The sequence below is a fragment of the Lampris incognitus genome, chromosome 7 (assembly GCF_029633865.1).
Source record: "Lampris incognitus isolate fLamInc1 chromosome 7, fLamInc1.hap2, whole genome shotgun sequence".
Lineage (NCBI taxonomy): Eukaryota > Metazoa > Chordata > Actinopteri > Lampriformes > Lampridae > Lampris > Lampris incognitus.
In genome coordinates this window covers 8,215,167-8,238,201 of record NC_079217.1, presented here as the reverse complement: position 1 = coordinate 8,238,201, position 23,035 = coordinate 8,215,167, and the positions used below count along the sequence as shown (strand labels likewise).

General features: G+C 45.7%; 1 protein-coding gene across 1 annotated transcript in view; it reads right to left on the bottom strand.

The window, feature by feature from the left end:
* LOC130115648 (tyrosine-protein kinase receptor UFO-like) overlaps window positions 1-19,557 on the bottom strand; it is a 57,577-nt gene extending 38,020 nt beyond the window's left edge. Inside the window, 4 exon segments of the mRNA XM_056283401.1 lie at window positions 3,450-3,632; window positions 3,980-4,080; window positions 5,467-5,677; window positions 18,975-19,557. Of these exon segments, the coding sequence (XP_056139376.1) occupies window positions 3,450-3,632; window positions 3,980-4,080; window positions 5,467-5,677; window positions 18,975-19,125 (646 nt within the window). The 5' untranslated portion in view covers window positions 19,126-19,557.
* Window positions 19,558-23,035: the final 3,478 nt, after the last annotated feature.

The following is a 23,035-nucleotide window of genomic DNA, read 5'->3' as shown; positions in this document are numbered from 1 at the left end:
GCGGCCCATGAGCAAACGCCCCCGGAGCGTTCTCCCATTTGCATTTACATTAATTGTTTTCGCACCTGCTTTCATCCAAAGTTACAACGGGCTTACGAGAGAGGCAGCACTTAGCAAGAGCAAGCCGAGTGTTACCAACGAGCATTACGGAGCGTTACATAGTCAGTATCATGTCATATTATCATGTCATAGCCAGTGTGGGAAGATGGCGGTGCGAGTTCATGTTTGCGGCGGCCTCACCCAGGACCGTCCGTGCAGTTTCTTGGCCCACGTGTGTGTCTGTGCTTTGTATTCGTTTGATGGCTGGGAGAGCTGGCACTGGATCGGCTGGGAGAGCCTCGTCTGCTGCGTTCGGTGGGCCCAGGGACCACAGCCCTGTCCGGAGCGACGCCCGAGGAGGTAGCACCGAGGGCGGTCTGGCAGGATGCAGAAGCAGGGCAGGCTAAGCTAACTGCTAGCCCATGCAGACCGGCGGTTCCGATAACACCGAGGGTGATTTGGCGGCGGCCTCGCCTGGGCGTTGACTGTGGTGTTTTTCTTGTTGTCGTGTGGAGTGCGGGGAGGTGTCGAGGGTGTCTGGCTGGGATAGCTGGCGTTAGATCGGTCGAGGGAGCTGCCGCGTCCGGTGGGCCCAGGGACCACGGTCCCTGCTCGGAGCTGCGCCCGAAGAGGAAACGCCGAAGGCGGTCTGACAGGACGCGGAAGCAGGGCAGGCTAAGCTAACCGCTAGCCCATGCAGACCAGCAGTTCCGACAGTCGTCCTGGCTGGCGTTCGTTCCCTTGGACGGTGATTTTTTTTGTTTAGTTTGGATATATGTGTTAGCTTGGATATATGTGTTAGCTTGGATATGTGTGTTAGCTTGGATATATGTGTTAGCTTGGATATGTGTGTTAGCTTGGATATATGTGTTAGCTTGGATATGTGTGTTCTTGTAGTTTTTGGATATGTGTTTTTGTCTTTGTGTTGCACTGCTGTGGGCTGGCTGGGGGGGGGAACGGCATTTCGTTCCTGATCCCTGATATGATGTCTCCCTCTCAGCCTTCCAAGAACACTTAAAACCGCATTAAGCAATCTTTTTGATATTAACAGTGAATCGAACGTCTTGCCGCGACGTGAGAGCACGGCGAGCGCTGCCAACGCCACTAAGAGTCAACGGCCCCCGTCTGCAGCTTTCCTTAGAGTGAGTGAAACGCTCAGTTTCATTTCCAAAATAAACCTCGTGTGTTCCTTGTGCCGTCCAGGGAAGGGACAACGGCTTAGCAGAGGTGCTTTCCTCTGATAGTTAGCATGTGACTTCTTGTTTTTTTTTTTCCCCTGCTGTGAACAAGACAAGGTCGCAGCATGTAGTCCGGGTAATGTTCAAGACCGTAAGCGAGTCACAGCGGATGAGTAACACCGAGGGGTTTTATGGGTACGGGCACATTTGAAAACAAAAAACAACAAACTGTGTTGCCTTTGATTCCTTAACGGTCGGTTGCAGCGGTCTGTGCGCCACATCGCTTTATGGCCCGATTGAAAGACTATTTGTGCATGCGGCCCCGTGAGCCTGCGGCGTGCCAGAGCCGCCGTCCATTCCTGAGCGGTGAGTGTAGGTTACCGCTGAACCAGCTGACCGGTCAGCACCAGCCAGTCAACCTGCCCGATGAGTCAAGCCAGACACCTTACACGAAGCCCGCCGTGTGCTCCGCTGGCGGCTCCCCCGTATGCCTCACTCCTTCCGTGTGACTCACCCCGGCTCCTCCCGTCCTCCTCCTACAACTGGACCTTACACCGGCCGGCTCTCTGGCTGGCAGCTGTGGCTTCCGTTCAGTAGACCTCCCTCTCCCCGCTCGGCTCTTTCCTCCTCCTCCTCCTCCTCTTCTTCCTCCGTTTCCGTCTTTCATCTCTCGAAGCCCCTGTAAAGTCTACTAACTCCACCCCCCCCCCCATCTCCCTTTTAGCCCAATTATTCCCCCCTTCGAGCCCGCTGCTCCTCCACTGCCCAGCAACCACACAACCACAAGGAACATCTTCAATGGCCTCGCTGGCCCTCCGCCAGGCAGCCCGCACGGTGGTTCATCACTGGCTCTGTGTGTGTGTGTGTGTGTGTGTGTGTGTGTGTGTGTGTGTGTGTGTGTGTGTGTGTGTGTGTGTGTGTGTGTGTGTGTGTGTGTGTGTGTGTGTGTGAGAGAGACAGTAATGGAAGGCATTGTGAAAATTCTTTGAAACCAGAGAAGAAGATACTTGTTCCTTTAGAGCTCTGGTAATTGTAAGCAGACGGAGGAGAGTAAAAATGCAAGTTTTTGAAGCATTTACTTTTTAAAACGTCCTTCCTCATAGGTGTTTGAACGTCATACGACTTGGGCTAAAGGCTGCCACTATACGCCCTTCTCCTCCGACCAATTTATCAGTCGTCGAGTGTCGAACCTGTGTCTTCGGGAGGGTAGAAACCTCGTTAACCACGTTTACGTCCAAATGAGGGGCAGGTTTCACGCGAACCCTTCGAAAAGCGCCGAGCGTATATAAAGACCTTCTGAAAAGTAGGAAAAAAAAATGAAAATGCAAGTCATACGTTTTTCCATCCGCCGGTTTGAAATGATTAAACAACGTCGCCGTGCACGGGACTATGTCATCGAAAGCCTTCCATAGCAAAACGGGGGACGGGTCGACGCGAGTTTCCGAAGGAGAAGTTTTAAATTTCCCTTTTCCATGTCTCTTGACCGCATAATCTCTTAATCGGCATGTTGACTTCCCCATCTCGAGGAAGCGCGGAAACGTCTTTGCAGTATTTTTTGTTCCTTTCCCGACAACTTGGATGTTTTCAGTCAGGCTTTTTTGAACTTGCGAAAAAAAAAATTTGGTGGCATCACAACCAGTGGAGCAATATAGTTTATCCACCATTTTTAGGGCTGACATGCATCAATACGTAATTTTTTTTTTGTGTGTGGATTTCCCCCCCCCCCTCCTTTTCTCCCCAATTGCACTTGGCCACTTACCCCACTCTTCCGAGCCGCCCCGGTCGCTGCTCCACCCCCCTCTGCCGATCCGGGGGGGGCTGCAGACTACCACGTGCCTCCTCCCATACATGTGGAGTCGCCAGCCGCTTCTTTTCACCTGACAGTGAGGAGTTTCTCCAGGGGGATGTAGCGCGTGGGACGATCACGCTATTCCCCCCAGTTCCCCCTCCACCCTGAACAGGCACCCCAACCGACCAGAGGAGGCGCTATAGTGCAGTGACCAGGACACATACCCACATCCGGCTTCCCACCCGCAGACACAGCCAATTGTGTCTGTAGGGACGCCCGACCGAACCGGAGGTAACACGGGGATACGATCCAGTGCTTCCCGTGTGCGGTAGGCGACGGGATAGACCGCCATGCTACCCGGACGCCCTCAATAGATAAATTCTAACCAAACCAATGCAGACGTGGTGGTGAGTACTGTGATGAGGGCGGATGAAAGCTGATACCTGTGAGGTTGAGCATGGATGGAGAAAGGGCCACGGGGTCCGTCAGGGCGTTGAGCGGCGCTCCATCCTGAAGCCAGATGACCCTGACCGGCTCCGGGGGGCCGTGGGCCACGCAGCGCAGGCTGACGGACACGTTGGCCGTGACGGACATGTGCTGGGGCTCCACAGAGAAATGAGGCAGCCCTGAGTGAGAATGAAGCGATATAGTAACTCAAATTGTGATGACTTTCTTTCCTCCATTTTTGTGCTTTTGAAATACCCATGATGATGGGGCTTGCAGTGAAGGCTGTGTGTGTGTGTGTGTGTGTGTGTGTGTGTGTGTGTGTGTGTGTGTTATTGACTCCAGCTAGGGATATGGGTGAGGGAAGGCATATGGTTTATACAGCGCGAGGAGTGGTTGAGAGGATCTCGACACTATAAACAATGTCACTGCAACAGAATACCTCATCCAAATAAACTTTCTTTTTTTTTTATTCGTCATCATCTCAGCGCATGTTTCCAATGATCTGGTGTCTGAGAGCCAAACTCACCCTCTAGCTGGATGCTCCCCTCCTCAGACACAGTCTTGGGGCCCTCTGACAGCACGGCACAGCGGTAGGAGCCCATGTCGGGGAGCTGGACCTTCTCGATCCTGTATGGACAGAGAATGGTGTGAACAGAGAGCTCTGGCAAAGAATGGGGTGACGTCAACAGGAAAGAAGTTGGACCGATTTAATAGACAACTGGGTAGGAGGGGATGCAAACAGCCATCCAGTATTCACAGATGGAAAAATGTATGATTACCCAGAATTACTACTTTTGCCAACCAGGATGACATGCAGACCTGTAATAGTAGACCTAGGAGCCAGACACTTGTGTTGTCCTCTTTCTTTATTTAGATGTAGTGTTTTGAGTTTGGCACGGGGTGCAGCTAAATTCTTTTGATTGACAGGACATATAATGCTAATCTCCATTTTACTAGTTGGCGTTTGCATGGCACATTTAGTTTTTCGACCATATGTCGAATATTAGTTTGTAATGGGAAATATTGAATCTGAACTTTTGACATAAACAGAAGGATCTATTCACTGAAAATGTGCGTAGGATTTTAACTCAGTGCTGCGGTGGTACTGGAAAATTATTGTAAATAGCCATCTTTATTTCACTGGCATTCGCTACAACAAATGTAGGTGGCAAGGTTATCCCATTAGAGATGTGCTAATACCGATACTAGTATTGGAAATAATAATAATAATTATTATTATTATATTTATATCGCACTTTTCTAGACACCCAAAGCGCTTTACATTGAAGATTTGACCCCTACAGTGAGGCGGTCCGGGGGCTCTATTATGTTCAGGCCAATACCAGGCTAAAATGGAGTATCAATATCAGAGATTTTACCCAAGACTAAAATTTGATACCAAAAGCCATTAGTAACACATCATAAATAAAAGCAAAATGGGTTGATTTATTGCTGTTTTAATGCACGGAAGCCTGTTTTACTTTAATGGTGGAAAAAAACCTGATCCTAAATTATTTTGCCCATTAACCCCAAACTAATAGTGTAAGTCTGCACCGTTCAGCAAAAATAATGGATTGGATCAGTACTCGTTATTACACAGTACTTAAAGATTTCTACACAGAATCGGTATCAGCAGCGGCAAACTGATATTGGCGCATCCCTGTCTCTCATTCAACATAGCCTATTTCAATGTAGCCCACCAAAGGTAGCGACAAACCAGGAAGTAATTGTTGTAATTTTCGCAGTCATCGGCGACACTCGTCAAAGCTTATCCACACAGTTTCAGTGGCATTTGAAAAATAGCGTAGTATTACTTCTAACGGCGTGTTATCCCTACAGCTCATTGATGTTGAAAATCATGATCGTTTCCCTTTAAACCCCAATTACGTTGAGGAAGACTGGCTGCACTGAGGAGGCTCCTAGGCGTGGATGTGAGCTTGGTTGACTCTTCAAGGATTAAAAAAAAGTAAAATGGCTTAAAAAGACAACAGTACAGCAGTTAGAAAAAGTCACCTGAGTGTGCTGATAATCATCCAACTTTCATCACCAATCTGGACTTGGACCTGGTTGGTGTCAGCAAACTCCAGCGGCTGACCGTCTCTCAGCCACACCACATCGGGGGGGTCCTCCTCCTCACCCCCCGTACCCTTCAGGCTGCAGTGCAATTTCACAGGCTTCCCCAGCGACGAAACGATGGAATCAGGGCTTCGGTTAAACTCCAAATCTTTGATCACCAAAAGGGAAATTCATAAGGGCAGGTTAGCTTCGTTGTCACACGTCAAAAGATATCTTACTTCATACACGTATTTCATTGTGGAGCTTAAATATCCTACGACATTGTAGTAAAGAAAGACATCTGGGCTGTTTTGCTGGCTCGGTGGCCCAATTTGTTCCTTGATATTGACCCTAAGAAGCAGTCATGCAAATGGATGGAATTTGACTTTACATTGATATTGTAAACTGAAACTTTAAAGGGAAACTGAACCCTAGTTTCCTATCATTAGAAATCCAACTGAGCGATGGGTAGCAGAATCTTTTCAATTATAGTATAGTTTTGGCACTAACAGATGTTATGAGAAGTGTCTGAAAATACCCTCAGTTATGAAAAGACAGTCCCAGTACAGTCAGTCAATGTGCAACACTGAACCTTTTTTACATTTTCCTTGGTCCATGTCTCACATTTCGTCTGTTGTCCTCCTGCAGCAACTCACTCTTCGCAGGATTATAGAGTGGGGCTAAGAATGGATTGATATGCGTATATTTCCATGACTGATATCGTGACTAAGACTAGACTCATCTCAAAACATTCTGAGCTGGTTGGCACCAAAAGAAAGCTCTTTTGGTTGACATCATTTGGTGAAGGATTACATTGCAAGTTGGCACGTAGCAGTCGGCTAATGCCAGCTTGTTAAAAACTGAATCAGTTTAAAAGATTCTGCTACCCATCACTCAGTTTGACTACTAACGAATGGAAAATAGGTAGGACTGTGGTTGAAAATGTTCAACATTTTCCTTTAACTCAAGACACTGGGAACTAACAGAGTTTGCTTTGACTCTGGCTGTGATATGGTACCACTGCTAATTTGGTTTTTGGCTGTTGTATTGCTGTAAAGCCCCTTGAGACAAATATGTAATTTGTGATATTGGACTATACAAATAAAATGGACTTGACTTGACTTGTCTAGTACAGTTCTTGAATTTCACCGAGTTCCCTTTCACCGAATCAGCAACATGGACGAAGTCCACACCATTGCCTTTAAACTAGAGCCGACTGCGCTGCCTTCTCATATACCCATAGTAAAGGACTTTTAATTACTTAGGGATTGATGTTTATCCATCATTAGGCAAAAAAAAAACTTACCGGCATCTATAGCCGTATAGAGGCAGACCTAGAAAGATGGCCTCATCTTCCTCACTCACTGTGGACCCATGTCTCTATCTATGTGCTACATCGCCAAAGAAGAGCTACCATTCACAAAATTCAAGGGTCACATGGACTTATTAATGGACGTTTTGATGGATGTTTTGCTACAGGTGAACTTCTTCTCCTCTATGTTACCCCGGCCTCCTCCCACCAATTACTGGGACAAGATACATTCCCTCGTCTCCAAATTCACGTGGAGGGGGAAGGCGTCTCCGGCTCAAGATGTTTACCTTGCAACACCACAAATCTGAGGGGGGGTCTTTCTGCCCCAAATTTCAAACACTACTTCTGATCATTTGTGCTTCGTCTCCTCTCAACATGGTTCAGCCCTAATGCACCAGTCTCTTGGAAGCCTGTGGAGGAGAGGCTCACCTTTCCCCACAAGCTGCATGATTTGGTTCATGCTGCTGTACCACTTAAATGCTCCAAGCTACACTCAGGGCCTGTTATTTACTTCCTTCTTACTGTGTGGTGTGCAGCAGAGAAAGCATCCAAAATAGCCCAAAAGTGGGATTTGAATAGTCCAAATTTTAACAATTACGCACTTCTCACTGGAAATGTCCTCTTCTCGTTTCTTACCTGGAGTGACAGAGGCATACATGCCTTTAAAGATAATGGTCTTCGCACCTTAAGTGACCTATGCGCTACATATAACTTGCTTGAGTTCTCTTTCTGTATCTCCAGTTAAGGTCCCCCATGAGGGCATATGGTGTCCCTTGGAATAAACTACTCATCCCTAACATTTTGCATAGCATTTTAGATAAGGAGGCTCAAACCAAGAGCTTGGTATCTGTGTCAATTATGATCTAGGGATCTAGGTGTTCTTCCTGCTAATAACCCCCGAACCCCTAATAACCCCTGCTAATAACCCCGATCATCAGCAGATCCACTTGAAGTTTATTCATTGGACTCACCTTACTTCGAGAAAATGCCACATAATGAAGATTATTCCCTCCCCACTGTGTGACCTCTGCCCTGGTGGACACCGAGGGGTTTTTTTTATGCGTATATTTTGGGAACGCAGTGATGTGGCAGATTTTTGGAGTCAGGTGTCCTCTACACCGTCAGATGGGTTGGGAACTGCAGCACCATATTCATCCACAACCATGCTCTTAAATTACTTACGGTTATCATATCCAGGGAGACGCGTATTGTCAGCAGTCCTGACCGCAGCTAAGAAAATGCCGGCTGTTTGCTGGCAACCTCCTCACACACTTACACGTACACAAAGGCTAAACACCTTTCCTGATGTGATTGTTATAGAGCTCTCTGTGTCTAGAATGCACGGTGCAAGTGGGTCAACTGTTACACAATGGACTGGTACATATGATCATGTAAAGGAGCTATTTAAATGAGGGTGTTGTCTGTCTTCTGGCTGTTTTTTTTTGGGGGGGGTTTCCCCTTTTTTCTCCCCAGTTGTACTTGGCTAATTACCCCACTCCTCTGAGCCATCCTGGTCGCTGTTCCAATGCCTCTGCCAATCCGGGGAGGGCTGCAGACTACCACATGCCTCCTCCGATACATGTGGAGTCGCCAGCCGCTTCTTTTCACCTGACAGTGAGGCGTTTTACCAGGGGGACGTAGCATGTGGGAGGATCACGCTATTCCTCCCAGTTCTCCCTCCCCCCCGAAAAGGCACCCCGACCGACCAGAGGAGGTGCTAATGCAGCGACCAGGACACATACCCACATCCGTCTTCCCACCAGCAGACACAGCCAATTGTGTCTGTAGGGGATGCCCGACCAAGCCGAAGGTAACACGGGGATTCGAACCAGTGGTCTTCTGGCTGTTTGATGCAAGTATGACGCTGTATCATTCCAACTTATCCTGAGATCTGGGGGGTCACCACCTGCATGGTTTGCAGGGAGAGTGGGGTCAAATGTTTGCAAAAATGCTGTATTTTATAAGTATAATGGATGTAATTTCCTTATCTCCTTTGAGAAAATATAAAAAAAAACATTAATTGGATGATTTTATATGATGACATGCTTTTTCATTTTTGGCTTTAGCGCGATTTGCAAATGTTTTATTGTTTGTCAAGTTTCCCTTTAACTTAAAACCACCTATTTAACCGGTGTTATCATTTGTAAAATGGCTAAGCCATTCACAGCAAGATTTATGTTGGCTAAACAGGGGCAAGGTTTTTGCTTTGCTAAGATATGATAAGGACAGGTAAGCCAAGGTTTATTCACACAGGCTTTTGGTTTAGTCCCACTTCTCTTCAGTGCCTGACTGATCGAACACCTGACCTGAGAAGGACGAAGCTGATACTGGGACAATGGCTTCTTGTTGATAAGAGGACGACTGCTCCTATTGGTCCAACACCGTGTGAGAGAAAACAGGGAGCTCAACATAAACACTAAACACATTCGGGCTTTATTTCAAATGACTCTCAAACGGCAACGGTAGGCCTCCAGGTCGCTTGCCAAGACATCTGCAAAACTCTTCAATGTCCAAAATACGCACATGTGGGCCAGTCATAAATACAATGAACATAACTCCCCCTGTATTTCTTTCTCTCTTACTTTTGTTCTACGGGATCTAACAAAAATGCGAAGTATTCCTGTAAGCTGGCGAGGTCGAGGCATTCGTACAACTTCAGAGATGAAGGAATGTTCAACCCTCGGCATCTAATTCTGCATCTTTTTTTGGGGACAGGAACACATAGTCCCTCCTTCAGTGAGTGTCGCCTGTAAAGATTTTCTCAAGCTTGTCAACCCGCCCTCCTAGTCTGTTTCATGGCCAACCTTCGACCTCTAATGCTTTCACTCTGACCCTCCAGGGGACGCCGTTTGACCCCGTCTCTCACACAGATGCACATTAAAGTAGCAACTTGAATGTGCTGAATACGTCAAAACAGCTAGCTTACCGGGGCAAAGGTTGCCCACATGCCCACCCCATCAGCAAACTTTTGGCCCTGTGTCATCTATCTATGTATCTACTATATATCTATGTATCTGTCTGTCTGTTTGTCTTGTCTGCCTGCATGCCATTCTGTCTGTCTGTTTGTCTGTCTGTCTGTCTGTCTGTCTGTCTGTCTGTCTGCCTCTGCCTGCCTGCCTGCCTGCTTGTCTGTCTCTGTATCTGTTCACACACACGCACACACACACACACACACACATCTATATGTACACCACCAGACTAGCTCACATGAACCACCCTGCTTACTGAATTATTGATCTGTGAGTATTTAATAAATAAAGTATTGATCTGTGAGTATTTAATAAATAAAGTATTGATCTGTGAGTATTTAATAAAGTATTGATCTGTGCATATTTAATAAATAAAGTATTGATCTGTGAGTATTTAATAAAGTATTGATCTGTGCGTATTTAATAAATAAAGTATTGATCTGTGAGTGTGTAATAAATGAAGGGGCCCCTCAACCTCTGCCTCACCGCGGCTCTGTTTCTGTGTGTTCCTTGGCATGAAAAGTCATTCCTCTCTCCGTCTTTAAGCTTGGCTGGTTTCTTTCAAAAGTCTGCCCAGTCCTGACTTTTCTTTTTCTGCCGGTGTGCCGGGCGAAATAAACCCCCTCCCACAGCGGCCAGCTTTACATTCACATTCACATAACAATATGACCAGCTTTACATTCACACAACAATATGACCAGCTTTACATTCACACAACAATATGACCAGCTGTTTCCAGGTTCCGCCTTCGTGAGATCGATAACTTTTTTTTTACTATTTCTTCTCTATATTCTGCCCTAACCTCTTCATTTTGTTCTGATTTAGCTGTTTTCTGTGCTTAGTTCACTTATCACTTGATTCTCTAGCTTTCTCTCTTATACAACTCTTGTGTTTAGTAGGCAGCTTCTCGTTCCTAGTTTGTTACTAGCTTTGAACTTAGCCTAGCTTAGCAGTTAGCCCTATTACATTCGCAGTCAAAGCAGCTCGTTAAAACGATTGTTTGTGGTGACTGCTCCGTAGTTACAGATAGGTTGTCTCTACTAGAGGGACAGAGCAGCTGCTTTCGGCTAGGATTACGTTAGATGTGATGGGCACTCCAGATAGCCTTAGCCCTGGGCCTGACAGCAGACCTTCTATTGTTAGCACTAGCTCTACTTCGTCGGCAGGTGCGGCGGAGTTTGTCTCTGTTTACCGACGTGGGAAGGCTCGCAAGAGCAAGCCACCGGTCATGTGGCGTGGTCTGCAGTCACCTCTCTCGGCCGCAAACCGGTTTTCACCACTCACCAGCCCTGTTGGTAGTTCTACCGGCCATCATGCTTCTCCCCCTCCTGTCGACAGAGTAAAGCAACGCATGCTAGTGATAGGAGACTCCATTACCCGCAATGTTAGATTAGCTTCGCCAGCCTTGGTTCACTGTTTACCTGGGGCCAGAGTCTCCCACATAGAGGATAATCTTAGGGTGCTGGCATCACAGAGGGAGAGTCAGGGAACCCCGGCACACACCACTACTTTCAGCAACATTGTTATTCATATTGGCACCAATAATGCTAGGATGAAGCAATCAGAGATCACAAAAGCCAGCCTAGTCAGAATGCTTGAGTTTGCCAGAAAGATGTGTCGGCATCGATTGTCTCTGGCCCCTTACCTGTGAGGGGTAATGGATGAGATGTACAGTAGGCTCACCTCAATGAACCGCTGGCTGGCTCGTTACTGTAATGAGCAGGGATTCAGCTTTGTTGATAACTGGCCTTCTTTCTGGGGCCACCCTTATCTGCTGAAAGTGGACGGCATTCACCCTGCTGGGGATGGCGCCGCTCTTTTGTCTAGCAATATAGATAGCTGTTTACGTTTAGTTTGACACTAGGGATTATCATTCAGCAGGTTGCAGGTTATTAGAGAGCCTGCTAGGTTTAAGTCTAGTGCGGATGTGGAGTCAAGTAGTTTAATTAATATGATTAGTTAGGGAATTTCTCATAATGTTGATTATCAGTCTGATAGCTTGGTCTATAACATTGATACTGTCTCCCTACCCTGCTGTATTGCTCCCAAGTTCTCCTCTCCTAAATGTGTGAATCACAATAATTAGTAATTATTCCTACCACCGGTAGTAATGAAATGTGCAACAAAGTACCTAATAATCTACAGAACGAAACAGCTAATGTTATCAAGAATGTGACCACATACCGTCCAAAGCGTTGGTTGCCAAAACTGTCAACAAGGTGTCTAATTCCAATTAATCTTTCACCTATTGGTAGCTCTAACGTTCTGCGTACTACTGATCACTTCCACAAGATGCTTAAATTTGGTATCATAAATATCAGGTCACTGTCTACCAAAGCCTTACTAATAAATGATGTGATTCTTGAACATAGTTTTGATATGATTGGGTTATGTGAAACATGGCTGAAACCAAATGTTTTCCTTCCCTTAAATGAAGCTTCCCCACCTGACAATACTTATGCCCATGTAGCTTGGGCAAATAAACAAGGTGGGGGTGTTGCCTTAATATATAAATCTATTTTCAATCTGATTTCTAGACTTGAATCTAAATTCCAGTCTTTTGAGGCTCTTGGTCCATCTCTCTCAGCCATGAATGGACTCGGCTCAGTCCAACTTGTGATACTCTATCAGCCTCCTGGCTATTACTCGTTATTTCTTGAAGAATTTGGAGAATTTGTCTCAGGCCTTGTTACTCACTCTGATGAGATTCTAATTCTTGGTGATTTCAATATTCATCTGAATAAGGCTGCTGATCCTCTAAGTAAAGCCTTTCTGGCACTAGTTGGTACTTTTGGGTTTACTCAGTTTGTTCAAGAGTCGATTCATTGCAGTGGTAACACCCTTGATTTGGTTTTATCTAAAGGGATAGCTGTTTCTGATCTGAATGTCTTGCCAATCACATCCGCTGTGTCAGATCATTTTCTTATCAAACTTGAAGCATTATTTGCCTGTCCAGTTAATGTCAGCACAGATATAATTGCCACTCGCGCCATTGGTCCCTCCACTGTAGCTGCATTTGGCCAGCAGCTGCCTGAAGTCTTGGCTCCTTTCACTGTAGTAACTGACTCTGTTAAAAATTTCACTAGTGACTTAAATGTGGCCCTCTCTAGTCTCCTTGATTCAGTTGCACCTCTCACTACCAGAGCTAGGCAACTAAAGAGGTCTACACACCCTGGTTTAATGATGAGACACATGCTCTTAAGTGGACCTGCAGGAGACTGGAACATAAATGGCGAAAATTGGAAGTTTTTTACCTATCATGGCATGAGTATTTATTGAAATACAAGCGTGCTTTATCTGCTGCAAAAACCGTGTATCTCTCACGCTTAATATTAATAAACATAACCCCAGATTTATCTTTGACACTGTATCTAAACTTACTAAAAAACAGCCGTCTATTAGCTGCTAACCATTCACGGCCCATGCATTTCTAGATTTTTTCTGCAATAAGGTTGATGAGATCTTAAACAAAATTAATTCTTCAACTCCAGCTAATCCTGCAGATCCTGTCTTACCAAATTCATATCTATACAATGAGTCACTGACAGTCCCAGTTATTACAGCTTTTGAGACTATCACTCTCGATACTTTGACTAAGTTCGTGTCAGCTTCTAAACCAACTGCTTGCCTACTTGACCCCTTACCAACAAAACTTTTTAAAGACCTCTGGTCTTTTCTGGGACCTACAATGCTAGACATTGTTAATTTATCACTTACTACTGGCATTGTTCCCAGCAGTTTTAAGACAGCTGTGGTTAAACCTGTATACTTAAAAAAAATGCACCTTGATCCAGGGTCTCTTAATAACTATCGGCCAGTCTCTAATCTTCCATTCTTTTCTAAAGTACTAGAGAGAGTTGTGTATCAACAACTTTCGACCCATATAAAAGAAAACCATCTATATGTGCCTTTTCAATCGGCTTTCAGGCCCTGTCACTCCACTGAAACTGCTCTGACCAGAGTGGTAAATGATCTTCTACTGGCTATCGACTCTGATTCCACTTCTGTGCTTCTACTACTGGACCTCAGTGCAGCCTTTGGCACCATTGATCACTGTATACTATTAGATAGATTAAATTGTAATTTTGGTGTCTCTGGCTTAGCACTCTCTTGGCTTAAGTCCTACTTATCTGGAAGAACACATTGTGTCTGCTGTAGTAATATTATATCAAAATTTTCTGACAGTAAATATGGTGTGCCTCAGGGCTCAGTTCTTGGCCCTGTACTTTTCTCTCTTTACATTACACCTCGTGGCCAAATTATACGCAGTTATGGAATAAATTTCCATTGCTATACTGATGATACTCAGCTGTATGTGCCCATAAGGGCTTATGATTATACTCAAATGACTAACTTAGAGGCCTGGCTACTGTGAAAAACTGGATGTCACTTAACTTTCTGCTTTTAAATTCGGATAAAACCGAGATGCTGGTCGTTGGCCCTGCTAGACACAGACACCAATTTGATCAAGTAACGATAACAATCGACAACTCTGTGGTTTCACAAAGTGTGGCAGCCAAAAATCTTGGTGTTACGTTTGATCCCAGCCTTTCCTTTGATAAGCACATCAAAGAAATCATCTAGACTGCCCTTTTTTCTCTTACGTAACATAGCTAAAATTAAGTATTTTTTTCTCCGTGGCTGACGTAGAGACTCTAATACATGCATTTGTTTCATCCAGACTTGATTACTGTAATGTTGTGTTTTCAGGTCTGCCCCATGCTATTACTAAAAGTCTTCAGATGGTTCAGAATGCTGCTGCTAGAATCCTAACTAAATCTAGGAAATTTGACCATATTACACCAATTCTTGCCTCCCTTCATTGGCTTCCTATCCATGTTAGATCAGAATACAAGGTGCTTCTGCTGACTTATAAAATCCTAAATGGGCTTGCCCCATCATACCTGTCTGATCTCCTTAAACCACACATTCCATCTCGAGCTCTTCACTCTCAATATACAGGGCTCCTGTGTACCCAAAGTTAAAAAGAAGTCAGCTGGTGGCAGCAGGGCCTTTTCCTATCAGGCTCCGTTCTTGTGGAATAACCTGCCTGCTGCCATCAGACAATCAGAGTCTGTTGAGTCCTTTAAGTCCAAACTTAAAACTCATCTTTTGCCTTAGCCTACAGTTAGTTGCCTTTAAGTCGAGTGCTTCACAACCTGTACTGCATGGCAGGTCGGTTTTCTGTCTCAGTGAATTTACCAACCACTGTTCTGCCAACGAGATTATATAGATAATGACTAATTGATGACTTAATTGATTATGACTAATGACTATGCAAACTGTTCTCTTCTCTCATGTCTTTTCTCTCTCTCTGAATGCTGTCTTCTCCTTTCTCTTTTTCTGTTTGTGAATGGTGTCATGTGAGTCTCCCTTGTGTGCACGTGCAGTCGGTCCTCCTCCCAGGTTTCCGTGGTGATGGTGGTCGCCACTTGGACGCTGTCTGCCTTTCCTCTCATCACATTTTCTTTTTAAAAAATCCATATAATATTTTTTTTTTAACATGGTGATGCTGGTCGCGTGGCTTGGGTCCTGGACTGTTCCGATGGCATCTGGACACTGCTTGGCATCCTGCGCATCATATTGTTCATAAATTTTATAAGTCCATGATAATTGTGTTATCCTCTTTCAATGTTGTGTTGTGTAAACTGTGTAACCACAACATCCATTGCACGTTGTCCGTCTTGGGAGAGAGAGATCCCGCCTCTGTTGCTCTCCCCGAGGTTTCTTCCTATTTTCTCTCCCTGTTAAAGGTTTTTTTTTTAGGGAGTTGTTCCCTATCCGATGCGAGGGTCTAAGGACAGGATGTTGTGTTGCTGTTAAGCCCACTGAGGCAAATTTGTAATTTGTGATATTGAGCGATACAAATAAAATTGATTTGATTTGATTTGGCCAGCTTTACATTCACACAACAATAAGCTGTAAAAGTTTCATGAGAACACAGAGGCTCAGGGGTAGCATGGGCTGTGATCACACCGCGTGTGTGTCTGTTAGATCGTGCGCACGTGCATATGAGTGTGTGTGTGTAATTGTGTGGGTGTATTTTGTGTATAAGCATATCTTTTTTTGTGTGTATGTGCATGTGTCTGTCTGTACCTATGTATGTATGTATATATCTGTCTGTGTCTATGTGTCTGCCCATATGTGTGTGTAGTTGTGCATCTGTTGTTTTGTGCATATAATTGTGTGTATGCATGGGCATGTATGTCTTTGTGTCTGTGTATGTGTCTATCAGTGTGTGTGTGTGTGTGTGTATCTCAGATTTACTTGAGCTTAACTGCTTCATCTCCAGTCCCCCTGTTTCACCTGAGGTTCACCCCCCCTTCCCCTTTAGCTCTCATTCCATTTCCATTCCTTCTCTCTCTCCCTCTCTCTGTCTCTCTGTCTCTCTGTCTCTCCCTCTCTCCCTCTCTCTGTCTCTCTGTCTCTCTGTCTCTCCCTCTCTCTGTCTCTCTGTCTCTCCCTCTCTCTGTCTCTCTCGTGCTTTCCCGCCTCTCTTTCTCTGATGAAAACACTCAGATGTTAAATGTCAGTGGATGTTATGAATACCAAGAACATCCACCACGGAGCGACCGTCCGGTCCGCTCTTTATCTGTCTGGCTTTTAATGCAGCATAACTCAGCCCGTCCATTCAGCCTCCCTCGCCAACCCCTTTTCAGTCTACCCTCCTTTTCACGCCATTCTCCAGGTCCAGCATTACACATCTTGACACCTCCCCTTCTAACTCCTTCTCCCTCACTCTTGCCCCCTTAGCCCATCCATCATTCCCCTTGGCCCGGCCCTGAATCAGGCCTGCTCTGACTCGCGAGCAAAAGCATTCTGGGTTTTGTTTTGGGGGGTTTCCCCCCCCCCCTCTATGTCCCTGCAAACCCCCTCCCCAACCCTTCCACCACACTGCTCACGGGGTCTCCACCTTTCCCTGCATCCAAATGGGAAAGTGAGGATTCGGTAGAGAAATACCCTCTTGGTATTTCGTGAGGGTCTCTGTCTTAAAAACGCCTTTCAGTCTGAGCTCATAAATCACGCCGGCGTCCACTCATCTGTGTCCTTTCCTGATCATAAATCTGATGTGGACAGCGGCTTGACCTCCTCCTCCCTCCTCCTCCTCCTTCTTCTCCTCTTCTTCTTCTCTTCCTCCTCCTCTTCTTCTTCTTCTCCTCCTCCTCAGATCACGTCGGTACAACCATAATGGTCAAAACACATGGGCTTGTCAGGTGGAGGCTGCTGTCAAGAGTACTATGGGTAGAAAGAGGAAAGAGCAGCCGCGGTGGCTCATGGATTTGAAAATCCATTGGTTATTTTTCCTCATGTTTCCAGCCAAGTGAGATTTCTTTAGAAATACAACAAGAGCGTTGCGTCAGGGCTGAACAACATATTGTTTCAAAATCGACATCCCAACACACGAGTGTGTCATAGTTCCATTGCAAAGGATGCTGTGAGGCAAATTGGGTCCATCGGTCATGTTAGGCTACAAGTCTTACTGCTTGGTAGAGAGCAAAATCTAGTCCACTTTTTCACGACTACCCCTGAAGAAATGTAGTCTGATACTTCTGCCGAGTCACATAGCTTAGTCTGATTCGGTGACTTCTAGAAGAACTGCCTCGTTTGCTCCTTTAAAGTCACCCTAGTCGTTGCTGAGGTGATAAATTCTTCACAAATGGAGCTTCGAAAGTTAAAAGCTGCGCAGCGAAATGATGTATAAGTCAACATATCAACAAAACAAAAAAAATAAGACTAAGACTAAACGCTTCACAAACAGTTGTTCCCCCAGGCCATCAGGACTCTGAATTCCTCCCTGTGGTCCCCTCCTCACACACCACTGGCATAAATGCCACCATTAACCTAATTGTTATGCGTGATGTGCTTATTTCTGTGATTGTGTAACTGTATTGTTCGTGATAATATGTGGAGTGTAGTTGTTGTCCATGTATGTGTTGTGCTGCAGAGTTTAATGTGTACCGAAAACAGATTCCACCGGCCTTCGTGTGGCTAATAATCTAATCTAATCTAATCTGATTTTTTTTTCAGTAGTCCTGGTCTGAATGATGGCTCGATTACCTGCAAAAAACAACTATCTGGTTGAGAGAAGACAACCTTGTCGGCCGCCGCAGTCAAGACTTCGCCAGCATTTCAAAGCCTGTACACGATGAAGCCCTGCTCTCCAAAACACCATAGTGTTTTAAAGGTAATCCACCCGTTACCGTTCCCCGGGACTTGCACACATGCAACGCAGTGATGCTTTATTTCCAACATGTAAATAAGCAGGATATAATTGCCAATAATCTGAAGTGATCAACAAAGCCACACATCAAACTGAGTTAAACAAATCTCTGCATGCATCAGATTATGTTACATGTTGGAAAAGGAGTAGGAGGAAGTATACACTGACTTTTTCCTACCCCTTCTCACCTACTCATAAATGAATCCAGCTACTATACATTTACAACCCAATTCCCACCGTACTGTATGGTTCAAATTCAACACAAGTTGTGCTGCACAATACAAACTCAACACCACGTACTAAAAGAAACGCATTCAATTAAGAAGTCAATCGGGCAGAGGATGTTATCCCTGGACACTTCTCTCCAAATCACAGACTAATTAAGTAGCAGATGGGTTGTGCTAATGGTTCACTAACCTGCATATAGCATGTTACTGAACCATATATATATATATGTACCATATATACCATGATACCATACATCATCCAGACTGAGAACATGGTGACCTGTGGTTGAGCTCCAAAGCTGCAGTTTGGGAGGCTGATCTTTTGTGTGTGTGTGTGTGCGCGTGTTGTTTTGCTCGTGTTAGAAGAGGTTTTTATGAGCTCTTCACCGGCCAGATGTTGAACACATAGGCAGCTGTGGTTGTTCTCGTAACCCCAAAGCAAATTGATATAATGAGAAGGGAGCAGCAAGGCTGGCTGATTGCTGATTGCTTATTGCGTGGTTTAATCTTAATCTGGAGGGTTTGGCCAACAATGACACGTTGAAAAATCAAAGAAAAAACCGAGAAAGGAGAAGAAGAAGAAGAAGGTGAAGAAGGTGAAGAAGGTGAAGAAGAAGAAGAAGAAGAAGAAGAAGAAGAAGAAGAAGAAGAAGAAGAAGAAGGTGAAGAAGAAGAAGGTGAAGAAGGTGAAGAAGAAGAAGAAGAAGAAGGTGAAGAAGAAGAAGAAGGTGGCTTGCCTGTCAAGGTGCTGGCAGTGACCGGCGTGAAGGAGGCGCAGATGAGGAGGAGCAGCGCCGTCCGCGCAGAGCCGCTCATCGTCTTGAGGAAAACACCTCCGACAAACTTGGACTTCTTCTGCTTCATGTGCGGGGCATCGCCGGGGCCCATCAGCGCATCTCTGCCCAGAATAATCCCAGATGCTGGAATCGCGATTAAATCCACAGGTATATGATCCCGTTTTGGTTCCTGTTTTTTTTGGGGTTTTTTTTTTTTTTAGCGGAGGCTAAACTGACAGCCTGGCAAGAAAACAAAAGTGACGCTCTTCTTATAGCCGCCTGTATGTGGCGCCTCAAGTCCGATCGGGACGATGCGACGGTGTCAGCTTGTTGTTCGGGTGACAGCGGCAATAACCGCGCTAATGGACGCAACTACAACGGCACGCAGCGCAAAGCGCGCGCGCGAGCGAGCGAGCGCGCGAGCGGACAGTTGCGGAGTCGTCAGCGGAGCGGTTGCGGGCACGCGGGCAGCGTCTTCAGACCGGTCTCACCCCTGCTCGTCTGCTGCGGCCCCACACATTACTGCGCCCCTTGCTTTTCCTCCTCTCCCCCCTTCAAACACGATTCAAATTCCTCAACTCGAGTTCTTTCCATTCTCTTTCCTCCTCCTCCTCCTCCTCCCCCCGCCTCCTCTTCCTCCTCCTCCTGCCCCCTCCACCTCCTCCTTTCTCTCTCGCTCTCGCTCTCTCTCTCTCGCGCGCGCGCGTGCTCTGTCACTCTCTCTCTCTCTCTCTTTCTGTCTGTCTGCCCCTCTGCTTCTGTCTCTCTCTCTCGCCGTCTCTTTCTGTCTCTCTCTCTTTCTGTCTCTGTCTCTCTCTCTTTCTGTCTGTCTGTCTCTCTCTCTTTCTGTCTGTCTGTCTCTCTCTCTTTCTGTCTGTCTGTCTGTCTCTCTCTCTTTCTGTCTCTGTCTCTCTCTTTCTGTCTCTCTCTCTTTCTGTCTGTCTGTCCCTCTCTCTCTCTCTCGCCGTCTCTTTCTGTCTCTGTCTCTCTCTCTCTTTCTGTCTGTCGGTCCCTCTCTGTCTCTCTGGTTCTGTCTGCTCCTCTGGTTCTGTCTCTCCTCGCTCTCTCTCCCACTCTCTCTCTCTCTCTTTCTGTCTCTCTCTCGCTCTCTTTCTGTCTGTCTGCCCCTCTGGTTCTGTCTCTCTCTCTCGCTGTCTCTTTCTGTCTGTCTGTCCCTCTCTGTCTCTCTGGTTCTATCTCCCTCTCTCGCTGTCTCTCTCTCTCTCTTTCTGTCTCTCTCTCGCTGTCTTTCTGTCTGTGTGCCCCTCTGGTTCTGTCTCTCTCTCTCGCTGTCTCTTTCTGTCTGTCTGTCCCTCTCTGTCTCTCTGGTTCTATCTCCCTCTCTCGCTGTCTCTCTCTCTCTCTCTCTTTCTGTCTGTTTCTGTCTCTGTCACTCTCTGTCTGTCTGTCCCTCTCTCTCTCTCTGGTTCTGTCTCCCTCTCTTGCTGTCTGTTTCTGTCTCTCTCTCTTTCTGTCTCTGTCTCTCTCTCTTTCTGTCTGTCTGTCCCTCTCTGTCTCTCTGGTTCTCTCTCCCTCTCTCTCGCTGTCTCTCCCTCTCTCTCTCTCGCTCTCTTTCTGTCTGTCTGCCCCTCTGGTTCTGTCTCCCTCTCTCTCGCTGTCTCTTTCTGTCTCTGTCACTCTCTCTTTCTGTCTGTCTGTCCCTCTCTGTCTCTCTGGTTCTATCTCCCTCTCTCGCTGTCTCTCTCTCTCTCTCTCTTTCTGTCTGTTTCTGTCTCTGTCACTCTCTGTCTGTCTGTCCCTCTCTCTCTCTGGTTCTGTCTCCCTCTCTTGCTGTCTGTTTCTGTCTCGCTCTCTCTCCCACTCTGTCTCTCTTTCTGTCTGTCACTCTCTTTTTCTGTCTGTCTGTCCATCTCTGTCTCTGGTTCTGTCTCCCTCTCTTGCTGTCTGTTTCTGCCTCTCTCTTTCTGTCTCTGTCTCTCTCTCTTTCTGTCTGTCTGTCCCTCTCTGTCTCTCTGGTTCTCTCTCCCTCTCTCTCGCTGTCTCTCGCTCTCTCTCCCTCTCTCTCTCTCTCTCTTTCTGTCTCTCTCGCTCTCTTTCTGTCTGTCTGCCCCTCTGGTTCTGTCTCCCTCTCTCTCTCTCGCTGTCTCTTTCTGTCTCTGTCACTCTCTCTCTCTTTCTGTCTCTCTCTCGCTCTCTTTCTGTCTGTCTGCCCCTCTGGTTCTCTCTCTCTCTCTCTCTCGCTGTCTCTTTCTGTCTCTGTCACTCTCTCTTTCTGTCTGTCTGTCCCTCTCTGTCTCTTTGGTTCTCTCTCCCTCTCTCTCGCTCTCTCTCCCTCTCTCTCTCTCTCTCTCTCTCTCTCTCTCTCTTTCTGTCTCTCTCGCTCTCTTTCTGTCTGTCCCTCTCTCTCTGGTTCTGTCTCCCTCTCTTGCTGTCTGTTTCTGTCTCGCTCTCTCTCCCACTCTGTCTCTCTTTCTGTCTGTCACTCTCTTTTTCTGTCTGTCTGTCCATCTCTGTCTCTCTGGTTCTGTCTCCCACTCTCTCTCTTTCTGTCTCCCCTTCGCTCTCTCTCTCTTTCTGTCTGTTTCTGTCTCTGTCACTCTCTGTCTGTCTGTCCCTCTCTGTCGCTGTCTCCCTCTCTGGCTGTCTGTTTCTGTCTCTCGCTCTCTCTCCCACTCTGTGTCTCTCTCTGTCTGTTTCTGTCTCCCTCTCTTTCTGTCAAAATTCAGATAGCTTCATTGGCATGAACAAAAAAATATGTTGTTGCTAAAGCAGTTTGCAGAAGATTCAAACATTACCTCACATATTAATTACACATTAAATTCACATTACCTCACATATTACATACACATGTGTCATCACATAAGCAGGTTCCATATATTTGCCTACTGAAGCAGTCAGGTTTTTCTGTCTGACTGTCTCTCTCACACACACACACACACACACACACACACACACACACACACAGTGATGTGATGGGAGACTCCCGGTGGTGTGCTAATTGTCTCGACACTTTTTCATATTAAACACACACGTGCACGTGTACGCGCGCGCACACACAGAGTTGTAAATGAAGTTGTAAACGTAAATCACACACATCCTCCGAAATCACAGTCTCCATCAGTTTCAGCTGCAAGGACATCCGCTGTCCACTGTCCATCCGCTGTCCACTGTCCATCCACTGTCCACTGTCCACTGTCCATCCACTGTCCACTGTCCACTGTCCAGTCACTGCGATGAGGACCTGTGTTGTATCTGGATAACAACTGGGCGAGATCTGACGATGTGCTGTGCAACAGACTAGAAACTAAACATGTCCTCTAACGTCACCACACACACACAGCAGTCAAATAACTTGGCTTTACGGTGTAGTTATATAGCTATATATACAACTATGGTGTAGTTATATAGCTATATATACAACTACGGTGTAGTTATATAGCTATATATACAACTACGGCGTAGTTATATAGCTATATATACAACTACGGCGTAGTTATATAACTATATATACACAACTACGGTGTAGTTATATAGCTATATACACAACTACGGCGTAGTTATATAGCTATATATACCACTATGGTGTAGTTATATAGCTATATATATACAACTATGGTGTAGTTATATAGCTATATATACAACCACGGTGTAGTTATATAGCTATATATACACAACCACGGTGTAGTTATATAGCTATATATACACAACTACGGTGTGGTTATATAGCTATATATACAACTATGGTGTAGTTATATAGCTATATATACAACTATGGTGTAGTTATATAGCTATATATATAACTATGGTGTAGTTATATAGCTATATATACAACTATGGTGTAGTTATATAGCTATATATACAACCACGGTGTATTTATATAGCTATATATACAACTACGGTGTAGTTATATAGCTATATATATACACAACTACGGTGTAGTTATATAGCTATATATACTACTATGGTGTAGTTATATAGCTATATATACAACTATGGTGTAGTTATATAGCTATATATACAACTACGGTGTAGTTATATAGCTATATATACTACTATGGTGT